At 49.1% G+C, this 23,140-nt stretch overlaps 2 protein-coding genes across 6 annotated transcripts in view; one reads left to right on the top strand and one right to left on the bottom strand.

Moving 5' to 3' along the window:
* Positions 1 to 4,553: 4,553 nt before the first annotated feature.
* Positions 4,554 to 8,792, bottom strand: GMFG (glia maturation factor gamma). Of its 3 annotated transcripts, none has more exons than XM_069457690.1 (7): positions 8,723 to 8,792; positions 8,218 to 8,314; positions 8,050 to 8,099; positions 7,083 to 7,132; positions 5,436 to 5,518; positions 4,892 to 4,965; positions 4,554 to 4,742 (listed from the first exon to the last, which is right to left on the bottom strand). In XM_069457690.1, exons 1-7 carry the CDS (start codon positions 8,723 to 8,725, stop codon positions 4,671 to 4,673), a joined length of 429 nt encoding a protein of 142 aa, XP_069313791.1. In that variant the 5' UTR covers positions 8,726 to 8,792; the 3' UTR covers positions 4,554 to 4,670. The 3 variants fall into 3 exon arrangements, with proteins under 3 accessions (XP_069313791.1, XP_069313792.1, XP_069313793.1); XM_069457691.1 differs by having other exon boundaries at positions 8,218 to 8,337; XM_069457692.1 differs by lacking the exon at positions 8,218 to 8,314.
* A 3,995-nt stretch (positions 8,793 to 12,787) lies between these two features.
* The window catches only part of SAMD4B (sterile alpha motif domain containing 4B), a 37,191-nt gene continuing 26,838 nt past the window's right edge, over positions 12,788 to 23,140 (top strand). For all 3 annotated transcript variants that reach the window (XM_069458345.1, XM_069458344.1, XM_069458343.1), the window contains exon 1: positions 12,788 to 12,940. The gene's annotated coding sequence lies outside the window, so the exon portion shown is untranslated. The remainder of the gene's footprint in view (positions 12,941 to 23,140) is intronic.

The following is a 23,140-nucleotide window of genomic DNA, read 5'->3' on the forward strand; positions in this document are numbered from 1 at the left end:
TGGTTTCTAGTGCTCCCTACTGGAGCACAGAGGTAGGAAGAATAACAACAACAAAAGTGAACACATATCCAGCCCTCCTGTGCCAGGAAGGATTCTAAGGGCTTCACATATAATACTTCATTCAATCTTCACAACAGCCACATGAGGAGGTCCCATTACTATCCCCATTTTATGGATGAAGATTGAGGCAGAGAGAGGTTCAGTCATTTGCCCAATGTCACACAGATAGTACATGGCAGAACAGAGTGGAGTTGAAGGGGAAAGACAGTGAGGACAGGCCTGGGCTGGACAGGAGTGGAAAGGGGAGGGTGAGAACAAAGATAATAATAAGAGAGACAGCGATACACAGAGATGGAGAAACAGAGCGCATGAGACCCAGACAGAGAGACAGCCTCATTCATAAAGCCTCTCTGGCCTTGTGAGCTCCGGCCCCTGCTGACCTCATTCCCAACCACCCTGTCTTCCAGCTTCAATAACGACTTTTCTGTTCCTCCAATACACCTGTCATAGCGGCCCCTGGGCCTCTGCACTCTTCTCCCCTTTCCATGCCTGGTTCCTTCTTTTCATTCAGGTCTTAACTCAGGCGGGTTAAGAGAGACCTTCCTGGCCAGGTGCGGTGGCTCATGCCTGTAATCCTAGCACTCTGGGAGGCCAAGGCTGGAGGATCCCTTGAGCTTCAGGAGTTCGAGACCAGCCTGAGCAAGAGCAAGACCCCCTTCTCTACTAAAAATAGAAAAAATTACCTGGGCGTGGTGGCATGTGCCTGTAGTCCCAGCCACTCGGAAGGCTGAGGCAGGAGGATCGCTTGAGTCCAGGAGTTTGAGGTTGCAGTGAGCTCTGATGATCTCACCGCACTCTAGCCTGGACAACAAAGCAACATTCTCTCTCTCTCAAAAAAAAAAAAAAAAAAAAAAAAGAAAGAAAGAAAGAAAAGAGAGAGAGAGACTCTCCTTTTCCATCCCTTATTTACATACATCACCCCTACCTGGGCCCCCTCCAAGTGTTCTTATGTTACTTTGAAATATATAAAAAATAAGATGCATTGGTGGATGGATAGATGGATGGATGTGTGATACAGGAAGTACAGTGAAATGTCAGTGGTAGCATCTAGGTGGTGGGCATATGGGTGTTCACTATAAAATTATTTCATCTTTCCTGCAAGTTTGAAATTTTTCATAGTAAATGTTGTGTGGAGGGGAAGTAGGACTCTTCTGGAGACTAAAGAGGCAACAAATATCCCCGCCGGTAGCACCATTTCTATCTAGCACATCACCTCATTTCTTGCCCTGGTAGCACTCTCTGAAAGGATCTTACTTGTTTACCTATTTATTGTTTACTAATTTATTTATTTACTGTCTAGTTGTTGAAATGTAAGCTTGTCAAGGAGGAGAGTGGCACGGGCACTGATTCTCTCCAGTGCCCAGAACAGTGATCGACACCCAGTAACTCAGTAAACATGGGTTCTTGGATGCATCTGGGGAAAGGGGTGGGGAGCTAGGGCTGCTCCAGACTCACTTTAGAGACCACAGTAAGGAATAAACACGACCTCCCAGCCCAGGGTCACTAGAAGAAAGGGGTATACCCCAGTGTCTGGAGAATGTCCCATAAGGCAGCAGTCCCCAACCTTTTGGCACCAGGGATCTATTTCATGGAAGACAATTCTTCACGGACAGACAGTGGGGGGGGGGGTTTCAGGATGATTCAAGTGCATTACATGTATTGTGCAGTCAAACGTCTCTCTGCTAATGATAATCTGTATTTGCAGCCCCTCCTCAGTGCTAGCATCATCATCTTAGCTCCACCTCAGATCATCAGGCATTGGATTCTCATAAGGAGCGCGCAACCTAGATCCCTTGCATGCGCTCCTATGAGAATCTAATGCCACCATAGATCTGACAGGAGGCGGAGCTTATCCGGTGATGCGAGCCATGGGGAGCAGCTGCAAGTACAGATGAAGCTTTGCTCTCACCTCCTGGTGTGCAGCCCGGTTCCCAACAGGCCTGGGATTGGGGACCGCAGCCATAAGGTCAGGGAGTGAGTGTGAGTTGGCCTGAAAGGGAAGGCAGCAGGTTGAAGTAGTGTTAATTGTGTCCCTGGGGCCCTAACTCCTGCCCCAAACCTAATACAGACCCACGACCAATCCCATTCTTGGATAATTTAGGACCCGTGCCCAAACCTAGGCTGCACCCTCTGTCTCTTAGGCCCCGCCCCAAAGCAAAAACTCCAGCCCTATCTGACCTAAGCCACGCCCACTCCGCTCGGTCCCTATTCCTCTATCTTAGAGACCACCCCGAAATATATAATATTCAGACTTCCTCAGCCTAGGCCCCGCCTACAAGCCTAAGCTCCACCCTTCAATCCAAGCCCCACCCCTCCAGTTTAGGCTCCACTCCTAAATCATACTAGCTTTCAGCTTAGACTTACTTGGTCCCTAATGACTCCACTGTCAGCTCCGTCCTAAAGTCCAATCTCCGCCTCTCCAACCTGAGCTGGGCTCACATTCAAGGTTAGGCAGGCGAAGTCCCCCAAGGAAAGTCTAGGGCCTGGATTCAAAAGTTAGGGAGCAGGATAAGTTGGTGGAACTAGAGGAGGGGATCCCCAGTTTACACCGCCTCTCGAGCGAGTCACCCCAACCTCAGGTACTCCCCATTTTGCTGACTCTTCATTAGATAGTGTACTGTATTCTGGTCTCTCTAATCGGTCCTTCCACAAGCCCCAGCCACACTCACTCTGCATTGGACTGAGTCACTTCTCTGATTGGCCCCTGCTTTCCAAATTCTTTGCTCCTGATTGGGCAAATCCTTGTACATGCTTCTTTCTGACTGGAGTGTTTGCAGTCATGAGCCTGGATGCAAACCGAAGTTCCACTATGAAGAGGTGGGTGCCCGGGGAAGGAGAAGGAGCTGGAGGAGGAGATGGTTCCCTAAATCTCTTGCCTAAGAGAGGGTGTGACCACTGACCACAAGATAGTGTGGGGCTAGAGTTCTAACTGTGCAGACCACTATCCCTGTGGCTTTAAGCAACTATTTCTGACTTCTGTGCCTCCGTTTCTTCATCTTTCAATTGGGGATAATAGTGGGTACCTACTTCATGGGGTAACATATGGATTAAATGAGTTAATACCTATAAAATGCTTACAAAAGTACCTGGCACATAGGAAGCCCTCAGTAGAAGGGTTAGCTATTATTATCATTTGATCGTGTAAGTGCATGACCTTGGATGAGTCCCTTTGCCTTTCTGACCTCTACAGGCCAGGAGTTCCTTGTCCTCTGAATTGAATTGAATGACCTCTCCTATACCTAGCCCTCCTCCTCTTCCAACTCCTGCCATCAGGGACTGGGCCTGTGATCAGAGGAAGAGAGAGAGAGATGGGGACAGGGAGAAGGGCACTAGCAGAGAGGAGAGGAGCTCCACCCAACCCCCCCAGAAAATTAAGGGCATGGGGAATTTCTCTATGGCCCAGCGTAGAGTGATTCTATCCTGAATCCTTCTCACAGCTTATCCTGATTGGAGACAAGGGAGCAAGAAATGGGGCCGAGTGGGGTGGTGAGGGGATAGTGTGTTATGGCTACTGATGGGGGTTGGATCTGGGCTTTTGGACCCTCCCTCCAGGAATGCCAGGGTTGGGGGAGGGGCAGCCCAGGCCCAAGGTCACTGTGTCATTGTCACCATGGCAACAGCCACCTCTCTACGAGGAACCTGGAAAGGGGAGGGGGGAGGGAGTTGCCAGGTTCCTGAATCCAGGGACAGAGAAGAACAGTCAGAGACATGGAGGAGAAGCAGAGAGATACAAAAAGAGTGCAATTCATTTCTACGAAGACCTGCCCATCTTGGAATTCTCCCAGCCTGGTACACTGTGGGTGCTCAATATATGTCCCTCAAAGACAGAGACAGAAAGCCTGAGAGAGTTCAATGCCCAGAGATGCCAGAAGCAAGGAAAGAAGAATCTCTAGAATGGGGACAGCTGTCCCTTCCCTGTCTTCTCAAGTTCACAGCCGTCGGGGGTCCACTGAGGGTCCTGGATCTTCTTCATCTTCCTCAGCCCTGGGCCCTAAGACAGACCCAGCCACACAAACCATCCATCCTCAGCAACTCCCAAGCCCCTGAAGCAATTATGTTTGATCCTTTTTGGCCCTAAATTCTTCCTACCCAGGGGCTCAGCTAAGAAAAATCGACTTCAGTGCCAGCTGATGCCTGCTAGCCCCTCGCTGGGGAGGGAGGAGAGGGAAACAGGAACTCTGTCTCCTTCATTCTCAGGTGTCCTCGGTCCTCTTGGGAGTGACCTCCCTCCATGGATTCAGCTATTCCTCCAATTCCTCCAGGACACCCAGACCCAGGCCACCCCCATCTCCTGCAACACCCCACCCTCCACCCCAGAAAATCCTATAGGCCCCTCCCTTTTTTTCAGAGAAACAGGTACCCTCCTTTCCTCCCGGGACCGAACTTGCATTTCACTAGGTCTGCTCGCCCCCTGCCGGCCTAGGGCTGGCACTGCAGGGACTGTGGGCTGGAGCCCCCAAGGTGGGGCAGAAACGGAGCCAGAACTGAGGATCTCTGAGTTCTTGCATTTTTAATTTCTTTATGATCTTGGATGTTCAGGTCCTAGGGGTCCGAATCCCCAGTCCCCTTGGGAACTCAGACTTCAGGAATTCAAGTACCAAGCCCGGTGGTCAACGAAAGAAAGACAACTTTTCTTGGAGCCAGGCCTCGGTGAGGTCGTCAGTGGTGCGGATTTCAAATACCTGGGCAGAAAGAGGTCTCAGCGTTATGATCTACTCAAGAACTGAGACAGTGAGGACTCCGCCCCGCCCCCGCCTCCGTTAGACCCAGGACTCCAGGCCCCCAGACCCCCTCCTCCCCCTCGTAGTCGGGAGCCTGCCCCAGCCTAGACCTTCGTGAGCTCTGCTGTCTGCACCAGCCTGTTTTTGCTCCCCGCGTACATCATCTGTTGCTCGGGCTTGCAGCCTGCGTGGAAAACAGGAGAAGGGACATATGTGGGGGACCCAGGCACGTTCTCTAGTAATGTCCTGCAGGCCTTGCAGTTTTCTAAGGGTCCTAGCAGCTGTTCTAAGGTGGTCCCTGTGCTGTACTCAGAGTTCCTAGGTTTGTTTGGGGGCTTCAGGTTATTCTGAGGGTCTCTGGAGGTGATTTAGAGGCCAGACAGGGATTTCTAGGTAAAAGGAAAATGGGGGTTGGCTTACGCCCCAGGACTGAGGATGGGTGGACTCTTGGTGAGTCTGAGCCTCCATCTCCATGTCACTGTCCTCACATGCCACACACACACTATCACATGCTCACACTCTAATTCAGGTGCCTGTACACATCCGCAGTCACACACACGCACCCACATGCACACACCTGCACTCACATACACACACTTACACCCCCCACCCGAATTGAAGACCCCCTCCTCAGACAGCAGAGCTGTGTCTCACCCACAGGGCTGGAGAAGATGAAACACAAAGGGTAGGACACTCGGCCATCCTCGTGCACGTATCTGTAGCTGTAAACCACGAACCTACACCAGTGAAAGGGAATTCAAACTCAGGACTTTGGCCTGGAGTCCAGGCCCAACAGCCATTACCCGAGTCCACAACCTTGAAAGCCTGACTGAGTCTGAGAACCTAAGGTCAATGCCTGGGCCCTGGGGTGCTGGCCTCAAACACAGTAAATGATTTAAAATAATGATAACACTGAGCGCTTATTTGACTCACAATAACCCTATGAAATAGGTGCTATTAATATTCCCATAGTACAGATGGGAAAACTGAGGCCCAGAGTTGCTTGCCCAAGGTTCTACAGACAAGGGAGAAATTTAACCCCGGAAAATTCACTCACTACGCCATACTGTCCAGCGAACTAGAACCCTGGCTGTGACCGGAGATGGCTACATAATTTGGCAAGCCCAGTGCAAAACGAAAATATGGGGCCCCTTGTTCAAAAAAGCAGGAAAGCCCTTTTTCCTTTCTTCTGAAATCTCTCTCTAGACTGCATGGTCTTTTTAAATTTGCTATTTAAAGTCGTGCTCTCTCGGGCATGGGGATACTTGCAGGGAGAGCACAGATGCTCACAGGAGCACCCTGTAACTTGTCACGCAGAGGGTACCTACTAGGTCCTGAATCTCCCCACACCAGCAGGGGGCCTGAGGACAGCAGCAGTCACTGGGCAGGGTCAGAGAGTGGCTGGCTGATGGGTCTCCTGGGAGGCAGCAGGAGATGGGACTACATGTGAGCCTAGCTCCAAGCTCCTGGCACGTTTGTATGAAGTCCATTGTCCCATTGGACTTCATACAAAATGCAAATTCGAAGATAAAACTATTATATAAAGAACGTCAGCATTAACCCCCATGTGGGGCCCTGTATAACTGTCATACGCCGGTGAAGATGATCCCAGCTGAGTCCTGGAGCCTGAGATCGAGGATCAAAATCCTAGAGACCCTGGCCAGGCACAGTGGTTCACGCCTGTAATCCTAGCACTCTGGGAGGCTGAGGCGGGAGGATCGCTCGAGGTCAGGAGTTCGAGACCAGCCTGAGCAAGAGCGAGACCCCCGTCTCTACTAAAAATAGAAAGAAATTAAAAAATAAAGAAAGGGAAAAAATAGAAAATCCTAGAGACCCAAAATGAACTCAGCTGAGATGAAAAATCTTAACAGAAGTTTTCATAGAAATGGTCCAAGAGCCCATCACCAAAAACAGCCCTGGGCTCATGTGGCTTCACAAAGGATTCTTCCTAATCATCAAAGGTCAAATGATTTCTTTGCTACCTAAAGTGTTCCTGAATATTGAAAAAGAAGGAAAATTTCATTTAAAAAAAAATGAAGCCAGTGTAATGTTGCGACCAAACCCTGATAAGGTTTGTATAAAAAATCAAACTCAAAAGCAATATCATGTGTAAATGATCAGTGTAAAATTCTGCAATAAAATATTACTATACCAACAAAAATTTCTAGAGTACAAACTCTTGGCCCCGAACACAGAGATCCTAAACCTATGAATGGGGCTGGTTCCGAGCAGTCCCTCAGTCTGTACCTCCAACGTCACTGCTCTCCCCAGCCCCGGATCCGCCCCTTTCCCCCAGAATACCTGGGCTGTCTCTCCGGTAACTCCATTTTGAGTTCCTCTGGGGAAATGTTCTGAGGCAAGAAAATAGGAGAGAAGAAAAGCAATGACTGCTTTTAAGTGAGCACTTACTATGTACCAAGGCACTGTTCTAAGAAATGCACGTGGATTCATTCATTGAACTCTCCCATAACCCTATGGGGTGGGTCCTCACTTGAAAGCTAAGGGAACTGAGGCCCAGAGGGGTTAAGGCACTTGCCCGAGGTTGCACAGGTACGAGGCAGCAGTGTTCAGATTTGAATCTGTGTTAAAATTGTGACCATTTCACGACATTTCCTTTCAGAGGGCCTGAGGGAGCCCAGCTCCCAGCCGATTGCCCTCTCCTGTCAAACAGCCCAGCCTCAGTCTCCATGGACCCCCTCATAAGTCCTTCCACGACATTAGAAAGTAAACCTTATCATCCCCACGGTACCGATAAAGATGGTGAGGCCACGAGAGGGTGAGGTCTACCCTTTCATAAAGGATTTCAGCTAGCATTTCGTTACCTTACCTGGAAACTCTTTCAATTAAGTGCCAATAAAGTATTATAATGGTATGATAATAATCATTGTCATCATCAGTGTCACTTTATTGAGCATATACTATGTGCCAGGCCCTGTTCTAAAACCATTCCGAGGATTAAATCATTGCATCTGCAAACAACTCTGTGAGGTCCCATTTCCCAGATGAGGAAACAAAGTCTGAGATTGAGGCTCAAAATCCTAGAGACCCAAAATGAACTCAGTCGAGATGGAAAATCTTGACAGTCCAGTTTTCATAAAAATGAAAGCACACAGGTGAAATCTCTTGTCTAGGGTCACAACTGAGCCGGAACTTGGTCTCCAGGTCTTTCTGGTCCTCCAAGCCAGGCTCTGAGCATCAGTTCCAGCCACTTGGGTCTCCCAGGTCCACCCTGTACCTCTGGGAGGTCCCATCCACCCCAGCCCCTCACCTGAAATTCTTCCTCCAGCACCACCATCTGCCGGTCTTTGTCCACCTTCACTGCAGAGGGTGGCACACAGGGGTTAGACGCTTCCCCCACATTGGGGAGACACGAGCTCCACCCTCCCTGCTTGTCCCCACCCCCTCCCACCCTTCCATAGGGGAAGATGTCACTCACTTATTATGGCTGCATTGTCTGTCTCTTTTCGGAAGCGGAATTTCCTCAGCTTTTCCTTCAGCTCTGGGTCCACCTCACACACCACCAGGGAGTCAGACTGCCGGATGAAGCCAGTGAGAGCTGAGCTGGCCTGGCCCCGTCCCCAAACCTCAGTTTCTCCATCCACTAATGAAGAGCAGGGTCATGCAAGCCCATCCGATGCCTTTGTGGACATTAGGAAAAGGCACGCTCCTCAGAGCAGACGCTGTCCCTCCCCAGGGCACACAGCGTGGGGAGCAGAGCAGAGGCTGGTACCCTTGGGCAACTCTCAGGGAGACCCAGAGATCCGCTTCCTGGGCCTTAAACCCAGAGCCACCATATCTCTCTTCACCCAGCCAGGCCCCTTGCCACACTTGGGTCCCCTTCCCAGCCTGTGACCTTCATCCCACAGCCTGACCTTCCCCCAGGTGCCCTCCCAGCCCCAGCCTCAGCCCCAGCCCTTTCCATATGACCCCTGGCCCCTGACCATGGCTTTGCTGTCCACAGGCCTCTTCTTTTCTCAGTTCCGCAGTCTTCTAGGGGTGGGGATCAGGGCTGTGGGGGGCGGGCTGTGGAGTAGGGGGAAGGTTTCATGCAACACCACATCCTGTTTATGCCCGTTGAGACAACTGTCACCAAGGGCTCCTCCCCCTCCTTCCTTCCCCTCATCTTCCAGGACCTGTCAGGCTTTGCAATTGCTCAGACCAGGGTTCGAAAGCTGCCTTGCTCTGTGACCCTAGCTAAAGTAACTTCACCCCTTGGATTCTAGATTGTTTTGAGGATAAAAATAGCTTCATGTACCTCCCAGCATGGTGGATAAATTCAATGAACATAAGATGTTAAATTAATAATGAGCTCTTTTGCTCCTCCCCTCCTCCAGGAGGCCTTCCTGGATTTACTCCCAACTGGAAATCTTTTTTTTTTTTTTGAGACAGAGTCTGCTTCTGTTGCTCAAGCTAGAGTGCAATGGCATCATCATAGCACACTGCAACCTCAAACTCCTGGGCTCAAGTGATCTTCCTAACCTCAGCCTCCTGGCTAATTTTTCTATTTTTTGTAGAGATGGGGTCTTGCTCTTGTTCATGCTGGCCTTGAACCCCTGACCTTCAGGGATCCTTCTGCCTCGGCCTCCCAAAGTGCTAGGATTACAGGCTTGAGTCACCGCGCCCAGCTCCAACGGGAATGTTTGAATTGCAGAGCTGGAAAACGGGAGTTTAGAGTCTGTGCTGCTCAGACAGCCATCCATTATGTTGGTGGCAAAATGGAGACCCGACAAGCAATTCCACATCGCCTGGGCAACGATGACTTTTTTCCTGCACTTATTCAGCCCGTGGCCTTTACCGTGGCCCAGGAAGCCCTGCAACAATGGAGTTCAGTCATGTCATAGCAGTGTTCCCTTTTTGTTGAGTGTTTCATATTGCCCCCTTTCTCATCCTGAACTAAAATTCCTGGGTAATGTAACCTACTTACATACATAAATTCAAAAAAAATCAATATAATGTCCTAACTGTCATATAAAGGAGAAATAAAAGGAAAGCAGTTTATAAGAAAACCATATATATTTCAGTGAGAAAACATAAGCAAACAAAAGAGAATTTTCACAGGGTCCTAGCCCCACTTTGAGCCACCCGCTTGGCCCCACGGTGGGCCACCCCCTACCCTGCCTGGGATCCCGCCCCTCCCCTACTCCGGGACACCTCTGCAACTATTCTCCCCCTCTCTCCTGCGTCATCAATGTCCCCCTGCCCACTGGATCTTTCCCCGTAGCCTACACACAGTGTTATTTCCTTCATCTTAAAAACTAAAAACCCTATTTCCCGTCCAGCAATGCTCATTCATTTCCTTCCTTTTTCAGCAAAATTTCTCAAAAGAATCATCTACACTTGCTGCCTCCAATTTCTCATCCTAATTTTCTCTTAAACCCTCTCCAACCAGCCTTTCACCCCTGCCCCTCTACACCATGCCCTCGTCAGGGTTACCAATGACCCCCATCGGCTGCATCTGGCACATTCTGTCGTCACTCCCTGCTCCCTGAAACATTTTCTTCACTTGGCTTCCTGGACATCTCACTTGCCTGGTTTTCTTCCTACTCCTCTGGATGCACCTTCACAGCCTCTCTTGCTGATTCCTGCTTTTAACACTGGCGTGTCCCATGGCGCGGTACTCGGTCCCCTTCTCTTTTCCATCTACCTTACTCCCTTCCAGATCTTGTCCAGGCTTTCAAAGGGGAGACCAAATTGTTTGTCCAGCCTGCGCTTCTCCTGAACTCCAGACTCTTCCATCCACCTGCCAAATTGACATCTCCACCTGCATGTCTTAGGGTCATCCTGATAGACCCTTCTCCTTCCCCTTATAATGTACATCAGAACTTAACTCTGGACTTCAAAATGTAACCAGAACCTGGCCCAGCACCATGGCTCACATTTGTAATTCTAGAAGGCTGAGGTGGGAGGATTGCTTGAGGTCAGGAGTTAGAGACCAGCCTGAGCAAGAATAAGATGTTGTCTCTACAAAAAAGTAGAAAAATAAGCTGGTCATGGTGGCGCATGCCTGTAGTCCCAGCTACTCAGGAGGCTGAGGCAGGAGGATCACTTGAGTCCAGGAGTTTGAAGGTTGCAGTGAGCTACGGTGTAAGCTACGATGATGCCTCTGCACTCTAACTGAGGTGACAGAGCGAGACACTGTTTCAAAATATATATGTGTGTGTGTATTATACATATGTATATAAATATATATAACTAGAACCTGCCCACTTCTCCCCACTCTACAGCCCATACCCTAGTCCTGCGCACCTTCACCTGAACTATGGCAACAGCCTCTACACTGTTTCCCCGATCCCACCCTGCCTCCCTCATAAAACCAAAGTCAGATGACATCCTTTCTCTCTCAAACCCCTCCCATGCTGCCCACATCATTTGGTTAAAAGCCAAAGTCCTTACTATGAACTTTAAATTATCTGCCACCACCCCTACCCCATTACCTCTTGGACCTCTTCCTCCACTACTCTCCTTTTTGCTCACTCCACTCCAGCCATGCTAGCCTCTTTGTGGTTCTGTGAATGATCCTACCACAGGGCCTTTGCACTTGCTGTTCCCTCTTTCTGAAACCCTCTTTCCCTCATGGTTTACCCCGTCATTCTTTCAGATTTCTGTTTAAATCTCACCTGATGAGAAGAGACCTTTCCTCACCTGAAATAATTGTGACCCCATCACTTTATCCCCTTAGCTTGCTTTATTTTTTTCTCCACAGCACTTATCACCAAGTTACATTGTATTTGCTAACTTATTGTGTCCCCCAACTAGAATGTAAGTTTGCTGAAGACAAGGATTTTTGTCTGTCTTGTACATTGCTGTATTTCTAGCACCTTGAGCAAAGCCTGGCACATATTAGATACTCAAGAAATATTACTGAACGAATAAATGAACCAGCATCTATCAATGAACCACTCTTTTTTTTTTTCTTTTTTTCTTTTTTGAGACAATCTCACTCTGTTGCCTAGGCTAGAGCGCAGTGGCCTCATCATAGCACACTGCAACCTCAACCTCCTGGCCTCAAGCGATCCTCTTGCCCCAGCCTCCCTAGTAGCTGGGACTACAGGCATGCACCACCAGGCTTGGCTAATTTTTCTTTCTTCTTCTTCTTCTTTTTTTTAGAGACGGGTGCCGCTGTGTTGCTCATGCTGGTCTCCAACTCCTGGCCTCAAGCGATCCTCCCTCCTCGGCCACCCAAAGTGCTGAGATTACAGGCATGAGCCACCACGCCCGGCCCTGACTGCACTTCTTCGAGTTCCTGTAACAAGCCATGTCTGTCACCCAAGAGCCTTCTGAGTGCGGGCTCCCCCTCTGATTAGTTCACCCTGATGCAGGACAGTTTGTGGAATGACTAAATTACGACAAAAGTCATAGCAACAACTCCCATTTATTGACGGCCTCCTTTGTGCCGAGCGCTTTGCATGCATTCTCCCTTTCAGTCCTAAAGGGTAGTCTCGCTTCGCTGTCCCCATCTGAGAGGGCTCAGAGTGGCGAGGGAAGGAAACTGAGATCCCAGAAGCCTGAGTGCGGACTCCCACCCTGGACGCGGGGCAGAGCTGGGCAAAGTCCTCGGGTGGGGCGGGTCAGAGGGGTGGGGAAGAGGAGGCCCTGAACGCCAGAATAAGGAATTGTGACTTAGCTCGGGGCAGCTGAGGTAGACGGGCGCAACACTGCCCCCTGCGGGTCTGGAGGCCCAATCCCAGGCTCCGCCGGGCCCGTTGCCCTGGGCAACGCGGCGCGCGCCCCTCCCCTTCCCCGCCCGTCGGCCCCGAGTCCGGGCCTGGCCGACTGCCCGTCACCCCCACGTCGGACCAATCCCACTGAGGAGGGGGCGGGCCTCTAGGGCCCCATTCCACCCCCGTCGCTCCGCTCCTCGCCAGGACCCCGCCTTTGCCGGCGCACACCTCCCGCCCTTCGGGCTGCCCTCGCCGCCCGTTGGCTGGCGCGCCGTTCGTCACCGGGGCACAAGCTAATGCCGGCGCGCGGCGGCCCCGTCGGGGCGGGGCTAGGGGCGGTGACGCACGGCGCGGTGACGCAGCGAGACGGCGGCGGTGGCGGCGGCGGTGGTCGGTGCGGGAGGAGGGAGGGGAGCTCGCGGGCCAGAGAGGGGGCGACGGCGGCGGCGGTGGCCTGAGGAGGCCCGAGCGGCGGCAGGGGCGGCGGCGGCCGAGGCGGTGAGTCCCGGGCCAGGCCGGGCGGGCGCGGGGCGGTGTCGAGTCGGGGCGCGCGGGGCTCCCCTCAGGGCGACCCAGGCCGCGCGGGCGGCCCCGCCCCCTCAGGGACCCCGAGCGGCGGGCGGCGGCGGGAGCGGAGCGCGGGCCTCCGCGGCCGGGCCCCGGGAGAATCCCCGCACCCGTCCCCGAATCTCCCTGCCGGGCCCCTTCAGCGGCTTCCCTCCGAAATCGTCCTCACGCCTCCGATCGCCGAGGGGCCGGGCCGGGACCTTCCTCATGACCCCCCACAGACCCGCCTCCGAGAGCCGCTCAAGCCCTCCCGACCCCGCTCGGGTGCTGCGAAAGGCTTTCGCGGAGCCCACCGCTCACGCTCCAACCGTCTTCTCCAGGGACCTTCATGTGTCCCAACAGTCTTCCTCCCGGACCCCCGCCCTTTGGCCCCGGATCCCTCGTCCTCCTCTCTCCAAAAATACTCCGCGGAGGCCCCTCCTCGGGTGTTCCAGCCGCGTATCTCAGCTATCTCCTCCAGCAGCCTCCCTCACAAACCCTCCAGACCTCCTTCAGGACTCCCTGAAATCCCCTCCAGACCCCGTACATTCCAGAATCTCCCCCAGAGACCTGCTTCGCAAATCCCAACAATCTCCCCCTCACATATCCTGAGAATTTTCCCTCCCACCTACCCCCCATTCCAGAAATCTCCTTGGAGATTTTTCACTTATGTCCCTTGCATTTCAGAAACCCCCTCCCCATCCTTCAGAATGCCCCCATGTGCCCTGATTGTCTTCCCTGAAGATCTCCTTACCATGTTCCAAAAAATCTTCCTCAGAGACTCTCTGAAATGGCCCTAGATCCCCAAAACTGACCTGGAAGACCCACCCCACCCCACCATGTTGCAGCCATCTCCCATACATGCTCCTCCTTCACGTATCCCTTTGAACCCTTCCATAGATCCCAAAAAATCTTCTCCGGAGACCTCATGTCCCCAAAATCTCACACCCCGAAATGCCCTAGGGGACATGTACCCCAACAGTCTTCGTGAGACCTTCTCCCCTACCTCCACTTATTCTAAAAATCTTTTCCAGATATTGCCTGAAATCTCCGAAGGACTCTTCTCCCATGTTCCAGGAGCCTCTTCCAAGCCCCCTTTTGCATATCCCAAATCTTTCCCAGTAACCCACACCACATAGTTCCAAAACTGTGTTCATAGTTTCTCTCTCACACTCTCTGAACCCTTCTTAGATAACCCTTCAGAATCCCCCGTTCTAGATCTATTTTAGGTGAACCTTCTAAAAATCCTCCTCACAACCTCATAAGACCTTAAGATTCTCCTCATGACCCCTCTGAGATGCAGTTTTTCAGGACCCCCTTGAGCATTTGCAGTGGAAATCCCTCCCAGAGACCCCCCGGCCCAGAACCTCTTGCGTCACTACTCAGAGAATTCCTGGCTTACTAAGAGACTTTTCTAGAGATTTCCCTCCCTGACCTTGCCCTTATAAGTCTCCCAAATCCCCTAGAACCCCCTGTAGAAGACCCCCACACATACCTAATTTTCTCTCAAAATAAATTTCTGGGCTCCTCCTCTTGGAGAGTCCTAGAATTCTTTCTGAAAAACCCTCTACTCTTGATATTCCAGGTACCTCTCAGAAGACTCACCTTCTCCAAAACTCTTTTGGAGACTTTACTCAGAGGTTTCTCCTTATCTGAGATCTCTGAAGAGTTTTTCCTAAAGAGATCCCTCTGTTATCCCACTCCAGTACCCCCAAGACCTCTCTCAGAAGATCACATCTTCCCCGGACACCCTTTAGAGAATTTTCTCCCAAATTGCCCTGCATCAGCAACCCACCCCAGTGCTTCCTGAGGCTTCCCCAGAACTCTCGCTCACATTCCCCTTCTGATACTCCCAAGGAACCTTACTCTGGACCCTGTCAGATTTACCCCCTTCTCTTTCCCCTGAAATCAACTCCAAGACCCTTTTTTGGGTCTAAGCTTCCTTCCACCATTATCCCTTCAGAGGCCCCCAACATCCTCCAGACTCCTCCCCACAGAGCTGCTGTCTCCTTTTAAAGATCCTTGGGAGACCCCACCCCGTTGAAATCCCAACGCCCAGAGACCTTTCTCAGACCCTTTTTCTTAGGCCCCATCCTCACAGACCCCTCCTCCTCAACACCCTCCTTAGGGACTTCTTGAGGACTCTCCCCATTTCCCTTTCAGAAGTCACCTTCCTTTTCCCCTTTGAGGCCTCCTCACTAAAGAATCCCTTCCCCTATAGCAGTGGTTCTCAAAGTGTGGTTCCTGGACCAGGAGCAGCAGCATCATTTGCCAGAAATGCAGATCCTTGGGTCCTACCCAGACCTACTGAATCAGAAAACCTGGGAGTAGGGCCCAGCAATCTGAGTTTTTAACAAACCCTCCTAGTAATTCTAATGCTGCTCAAGTTTGAGAACCACTGCCTTCTAGGGTGATTTCCTTTTCCCCACAAAAAGCCCTGGGAAAGATGCCTCGGGGTACGCCTGTGTGCCCTGCTGCTCACCTCCGTTTTCCTGGGAGTCCTCTTTTCAAAGTACTCATCCTCCAGAAAGACTCCTTACCCTCCTTGAAAGGATCTTGGCATCTCCACACAGATAACCCCCGACCCTCTGAGCAGTTACTTCAGATTCTACCTTTGGATGATTGCCTTTCAGGTCTTCCTCAGTGCTTTCTCCTTCTGGCTGCCTCTCTAGCCCACCTCCCAGTCCTTTGTGCTTCTGCTTTAAATTGCTACCTTTTTGAACACATCCATCTCCATCTCTCTCCACATAGGCACCCTCCCCTTGAAGCACCCTCGGGTCTTTTTATCCTGTGTCTTACTGCCAGGAGCCCTCCTTTGTACACCACTCGTCTTCTCCCTTGTAGTTTTCTGTGTACTTACCCGCTCACCTTCACTGGACTGGCAGCTCTGAAAGTACAGGGATGTGTCGTCTTCCTCTCTGAAGCCCGCAGGGTGGGAGCTAGCTTCTGTGAATTATTGGGAATCGTTGGAGAATAAACAACTCGCTCTTCTGCTTTAGACCAAAAATCTCCAAGTTCCTCAGATCTCACTCCCACTTGCGTTTAGCACACCTTCCTCACTCCCTCCTCTCCTCTCACCTCCTTTCTTCTTTATGCAGCCCCCCCCCCCCCCCAGCTGCTCCTAACTATATAGCTTTTCTTTGTGCTATCTCCTGATTCTGAGCTGCTACCCTAAGTCCTGTTCCTGGTGACCTGCCTCATTCTATCCTGGTTGGCTTCTCAGCCTGCCTCAGCCTCTAAGTCTGGGGCCTCCACAGGGCTGTCAACTTTCTTCAGGAGATTCTGTTTCTCTCCAGGGCCCAGAAGAAGAAACAGAGACTCCAGGTTAAACACTGGGGCCTGCCTTCAGGAAGCTCACAGTACAGTAGAAGGCTTGGGCAGGTACACAGGGCAGAACATGAAGTGCAGATTATATGCTACAAAAGTTCAGTGGTGAGAGGGAGCCTTTTATTTGGAAAAACTTGACAGAAAAGGTGGTATCTGGGTTGGGTAGTGTTCCACAGGAGTTGGGACAATGATGAGGTGCCACCCAGGCAGAGGAAATGGCTTAAGCAATGGGTCAAAGACAAGAAAGCCTTCTTATCTCTCACCCATGCTTCACCCAAAGGATAGGGATGAAAGAAGACAGATTCCTCCGTTTGCATTGTATTTGCCAGCTGTACTTTAGTGACCCACAGAGTAATAATATTAATATAATAACTGCTGTTTATTGAATGCTTACTGAGTGCCAGGCACTGCTTAAGTGCTTTACCTGTATTCATAGGAACCATATGAGGTAGGTAAGCTACGATTATCCTTGTTTTGCATATGATGAAATTGAGGACAGCTAGGACAAATAGAATGTGTGTGGGCCCTGTCTGTTCCAAGACGATAGTGCCTTGGGTTAGGGAGTTAGATTTTCTGTTTGGATAGGGTTGACTGCAATGGGGCATTATAGTGTGGTGGTTAATATTCAGACTCTGGGGCTGGACAGAATTTGCATCCCATTTTGTCACTTACCAGTTTTGTGACCTAGACAATTTACTTAACTTCTCTGATCCTTAGTTTCCACAGGTAAAGAATGATAAGTAATGATGATATCCTGTTTCATAGAATTGTTATGAGGATTGAAGAAGTTAATACTTGTGAAGTACTTAGAACAATACCTTTCGCGTAAGTGTTCATCATTAGCGAAAAATAGCTCATATCAGGACTCTAAAAATATATGTGGCTGGGCGTGGTGGTTCACACCAGTAGTCCCAGCACTTTGAGAGGCTGAAGTGGGAGGATTACTTGAGCCCAGCCTGGGTAACGTAGTGAGACCCGCCTCTACAAAAATTTTTTTAAAAATTAGCCAGGCATGGTGGTATGCACCTGTAGCCTCAGCTACTCGAGAGGCTGAGGCAGGAGAATCACTTGAAGCCAGGAGTTTGAGGCCGCAGTGAGCTATCATGGTGCCACTGCCTAGGCGACAGAGCCAAGACACTGTCTCAAAAAAAACCAGAACTGAACATAAGCCACAGAACCTTAGCCCAAAGTGGTTTAATCAAAAAAGGGGATTAATTGGCTCATGTTCCTGACAAGTCCAGAGCAAGCATGGCTTCAGACCTAGCTGCATCTAGGAGTTCACGTAATATTCTCAGTCATCTCTCCCCATTCTCTCCTGAGTTAGCTTGATCCTCAACAAGCTTCTGCTTTGTGGTGTCAAAGGTGGCCCTCAGCAACCGTAGGTTTAAATCCTACCTCCTTAGCAGCCTCAGTGGAAGGAGAACTATTTCCTGAGAGTCCCGGTTTGGAAACAGTTTCTTTACTGAATATGTGTGAGATGATGACAGAAGATCCTTAGAGAGAAGTTTTGGGTTCTTTACCCTGGAACTCGGTCTCTTGATTGCTGAGCCGAATAGGACTGTGATTCTCTCCCTTGACCTTTCTGGTGTTGATGATAGTCTCTGTCCCCACTGTCCCTCAACTCCAATCATTCTCCACTCTGATTGTTTGGCTCCAGAGAGAGTTTATGGTTAGTCTGACCCAACCAGACTTTGCTTTGGGATATCACTGGGAGAGGCAGGAATGAGGTGATCAGCCTGGCTTAGTGGTGGCCTCAGGGCAGTCGAATCCAAGAGTGCAGGTATTCGGTCCCCTTGCCTTAGCTTTGGGTTTCCATAGCTCAGAACTTTGGAAGAGAGTTAAGTAGGATTGCTGGGAGGGGAGTTTTGTTTTGTGTGTTCTAGTGTAAACTTGTTGAATAGAGTCTGGTTGAGGGCATGTTACAGAACAGCAGTTTATGGAGTTACACAAGTCTCAAATGTTTCCAGCCTGCACTCATTCATTAAACAATTTTTGGAGGCACTATTCTAGGTATTGGAAATACAGCGGTGAATAAAATAGTCAAGATCCTGAAACTCATGGGGCATATGTTCTGATGGAGGGAGGATATACAAACAACAAGTAAAAGAAATCAGAATGTGGTATATGCTATGAAGGAAATAAAATAGAAGCGATGGTGGGAGTGGCCACTGTAGACAGGGTGGTCAGAAATGGCCTCTTTGGGGAGGTGGCAATTGACCCTGATAACTGGAAAGATGAGAAGGCACCAGTTGTGTGAAGATCTAGGAATGGGACTTTCTAATCTGCACATTGTTGCATGCAGAGAAAGGACTGCTGCAAGGTGGAGAAATTTATCACAGATAGTTATTGAGGACTTGCCATGTGCCAGGTGCTGTGCTGGGAACTGGAGATGTAGCAGTGAATAAATAATATTGCCACAGTCTTCCCTGCCCTCGTGGATCTTACAGTCTAAGCGTTTTTGGAAGAGCTTTGGCCTTTGAAGAAACACTTACTGATGGTGATATCAGAGACTCCTTACTGGGGAAATGGGAGAGGATGGAGCACAGATGAGCCCAGATGTTATTGATGAGAAGGATCCAGCCGTGTGATGACCTGGGGAAGAGCATTTCAGGTAGAGGGGTCAGCAGGTGCAGCAGCCTTGAGCTGTGTTCCAGGAACAGCAAGGAGACCGGTGTGGCTAGAGCATAAGTGAGGGAGAGGGGCAAGGGGTTGGAAAGGTTGGCAGAGGCCAAATCACTTGGGGCTGTGGGCCGTGATAAGGAGTTTACATTTTCATTTAAGGGGATTGGGAAGCTATTAGAAAGGTTTTTTTTTAAAGCAAGACAGTGATGTGGTCAGATTTTTTTTTTTTTTTCCTCCAGAAAGTTCACTTTGGTTTCTGCAAGAAAAACAAAGGGGCAAGAATGGAAGCAAAAAGGCGAATTAGGAAGCAATCCATTTGTCCAAATGAGAAGGATAGTGACATGAATATAGTGATAAAGGTGGAGAAAAGTGGATGGATTTTGGGTATAGAATAAACAGGGCTTGCTGATGGGATTAGAGAAAGAGAGGACTCTAAGATGATGGTAATAGCTAAGTCATTTATGCCTCACAACTCTATAAGAGCAGGTACTATTATTAAACCCATTTTACAGATGAGAAAACAAGCACAGCAAGGTGAAATCATTTGCCCAAAATTACATAGGTAGTGATAGGATTATGTTTCCAACTCGGCAGTCTGGTTCTAGAGCTACTGGGTTGTGGGAAAGATAAGGAGGGAATGTTTAGCTGACATTAAGAAAAAAGAAATATCTCCTTTCCCTTCTAGAACCTGGCAAAAATTTAAAAACAACAACAAAGTAAAATCAGAAAAAAGAAATATCGAGGCCTGATGACTGGGGTCTTGAGGAAGGGAAAGGTGTCAAAGATGATTCAAAAAATTCTGAGTTGTCCACAAAGAGGTGATAATTGTATTTACAGAAGGTAATTACATTCCTAAGTGAGAGAATACAAATGTAGAGAAAGGAAAGGGAGCAAAGAATAGACTTTTAGGGGGGAGAGGTCAACACATTTAGTAGAAAGAAGAGCACTAGCTTCCTCTCTATTCCAGGGGTTCCCAGAGCTCCCCATGCTGTGCTTATCTTCCAGGAGGCCCTGTCTGGCTTCTCCCCACCTCTCCCTCCCTTCACCAGGACTATTCATACAAAAGGTTCATTCGCTGCTGAGGCAATAGTATACATATTTTGTGTACATATTTCAGGAGTTTCTGAAGATAATGATTGGTTCTTACAAGAGAGAAGCTGGGCTCCCTTGGTTTCTGATATTCTCCTGTTCTCAGGTTAGGATAGTGAGTCAACTATCCTATATGAACAAGCCTGTTGTCTTGTTCATGAAGTATGTGTTCCTCAAAGGCCTGGGTGGGTGTGTAGAAGAGCTAGGAATGGCTAGGAAGTCTGGTAGGATTCCCTTATTTATCTGGAGATGTTGGCATTAAAGGGTGTACCCTTAGGCCCAACTTTCTAGGTAGTGGAAGGGAACTTATAAGAGGCTGTAGCATTGTTAAGAGCAAGCAAGGACTCTGAAGCCAGACTGCCTGGCCTTGAAAATCTCAGTTTAGTTGTGTGTGCAGTCTTGGGTAATGACTTACCTTCTAAGACACTTTTTCTGTGGCTTAGTGTCTCTCTCTGTAAAATAAGGATAATATTATATTCATCTATCATATATGTAATATATTTATATCATATATATTTTTAAATAGAGTTTTAGCATCAAATGAGCTTATCCATGGGGAGCTGTTAGCACAGGGTCTGGCACATGACAATATATGAGAGATATATATGTGTGCTAGGTATTGTTATATATACATTGTTTCATTCAATTCTTATAGCAAGCTTCGCTGAGGAGGAAACTGAGTTACTTACCAAAGGCCAACTCAGCAAGTAAGTATCAACAGGAAAGCCAGGATTTGCCAGATCTGACTGACTCCTCTGTGTTCCTTCTGAAAGAGGAGAGCTGGCCTCAAGAGGCACTGTCTGTTTATGGGCCCCTTCTCACTGTTTGGGGCCAGGGAAGAAGCCTAGAGGGCAGTTTTCTCTGGAACCTCATAGCCATTTTATTTTGTTGGCTCCATCTCCCACCTCTGGGCTTGGTAGGTGCTTCCCAAGGTTACTTGGTCCCCTTCAAATATAGCAGCAATATTGCTGGACTGTTTGAGAGACTTTTGCCACAGGGGTTCTCCTCTTGTGTCTTTCCTCAAATGTACAGAGTCATTTTTGATCACATGAGGATAAAGAGACCAGAGTGAAGGTGAATTTTGTTTTAATATGGGAGCCATTAAGGCGCTTTCAGTTTTAACTGAAACTCAACTCACGCTGGCCTGAGCCAAAAAGGTATTTATTGGTCTATGTAACTGAAAAGTTTGGACCCATGGGAGGCTTCAGGCTAGGTAGATCCAGGTCTTCAAATAATGTGAACAGGTCTTCCTCCTCCCTCTCCCATCTCTTTACTCTACTTTCATCTGTGTTGGCTTCATTCTGAAGCAGGATTCCACCATGAGGTAGAAGAGGTTGCAACCAGTAGTATTAGATGTATAATCTGAGCAACCCTAACCAAGAACGTATTTTCCCTTGTAGTTCCAACGAAAGTCCAGGAAGGACTTTCCTTGGCTAGACCTTACCCCATGTCCACTTCTGGAACCAAAGAAGACTGTTAATTCTTCAAGAGTGACCCAGAATGCCGATAGTAGAAGATGGGAATGGATGTTGGGCAGGCAATTCCACCAGCGTCCATCACAGTAGCTGCTACCACAGTGAGATGCCTCATCCAGGTCTTACTCTCTCACTGCAGCCAAGCACCTGGGATAGAAGGTAGCTGGGTACCTGTGGCCCTTTGATGGAAGAAGGCCGTCCATTCCTCTCAAGTTACCATCCAGACCAAACACACAGCATCCTTCTCCCATCCAGAAGACAGGAACCCTTCCTTTAGGGGTGATTTTTTTCTAACAGTGAAATCTTAAAAATGACTGTTTCCCTAAAGCCCTAAGTATTTACTGAAGACTGTCAGAACCATCCTCCGTCACGAGACCCTCTCCATCAATGATGTTCTGTGAGCAGTAGTGTGGCTTGAAAGTGTCAACCAGAGAGGCCCAAGGGAGAGATAGGGAACTTCTGGTCTTTTCCTAGTTTGTATACCTCTGTTCTAAGGACCCCAGGCTACAGGTTTTGTTTGTTCTGTTTAGTAGTAGTTCACTGTTGCTATTTTAATGTGAATTAGTTTCCCACATTTAAAAATGGGATTTTATCTAAAAATCTAGATTTCCAGCTCCTCTTTAAAAAAAAAATTCTAAGACCTAACAATACTGGGACCACATTCCTACTTGGAGGGGATGGGTATATACACACCTAATGGGTGTGGTACCCACCATCTGGGGGATGGACATGCTTGAAGCTCTGACTCTGGTGGGGCAAAGGCGATATATGTAACCTAAACATTCGTACCCCTGTAATATGCTGAAATTTTTTAAAAAATTAAAAAAAATTCCTACTTGGTAACAGTTGTTTAGAGATGGATAATGACTCTCCCTTTAAACAGGGTGTAGACTTTCTAACTTACCATGGTCCCTACAGGCCTGCTTTGTTCAAAGCCTGGCCTTGTGAGCATCACGTTTAAGACCCTGTTCTATCCCAAAGCGTTGCTTCAGGTATTTGCCTTGAAGGAAGAAGCTGGATTAATGTTTAGTCAACACCTTATTTGGGGGGTACAGTGCTGTTGCTTAGGAAAAGTAGCCCCCCAGTAAAAGAATTTATGGGAAAGAGTGTGCACAACTTTGGTCTGTTTGTGGATTTGGTCATCTTTGCTGTAAATGCTGTTGGCATATCAAACCTCCTGTCACAAATGTTCCCTCTGAAATAGTAACATGTCCTTCTATCTTATGAGTTGCCACCCAGTGAAGGAATCCCTCCCACTCCCAAGGGATGTTCATCCAGCCTCCGCTTGACCACTTCCAGCAGTCAGGGAGCTTATTACCTCCTCACATGGCAGCCAATTCCATTCTTGGACAGATACATTATTTTAAAATTCTTCCTTATGTTGAGGCAGCTGCTGTCTCCTTGGGACTGAAAGGCACAAAATACTGGAGCTGGGAAGGCACACTGATTTTTTTTCAGGCACATGAGCTACCACTCATCCACCCTGCATCCAGGGCAAATATTGATAATTAATCACAGCACTCTTTCTCACTGAGCCAGGAAGTAGAATCCTGCCTTAAATTTTTTTTTTTTTTTTTTTTTGAGACAAGCTCTCGCTCTGTCACCCAGGCTGGAGTGCAGTGCTCACTGCAGCCTTGAA

Source organism: Eulemur rufifrons, chromosome 24, assembly GCF_041146395.1.
Source record: "Eulemur rufifrons isolate Redbay chromosome 24, OSU_ERuf_1, whole genome shotgun sequence".
Lineage (NCBI taxonomy): Eukaryota > Metazoa > Chordata > Mammalia > Primates > Lemuridae > Eulemur > Eulemur rufifrons.

Excerpts from the sequence above, each read along its gene's own strand:
- GMFG (XM_069457690.1), bottom strand. Across the intron at positions 5,519-7,082 it reads TTACCGGAGAGACAGCCCAG|GTTCGTGGTTTACAGCTACA; the intron begins GTATTCTGGGGG and ends TCACTGGTGTAG. Across the intron at positions 4,743-4,891 it reads AGACAGCAGAGCTCACGAAG|GTATTTGAAATCCGCACCAC; the intron begins GTCTAGGCTGGG and ends CTTTCTGCCCAG.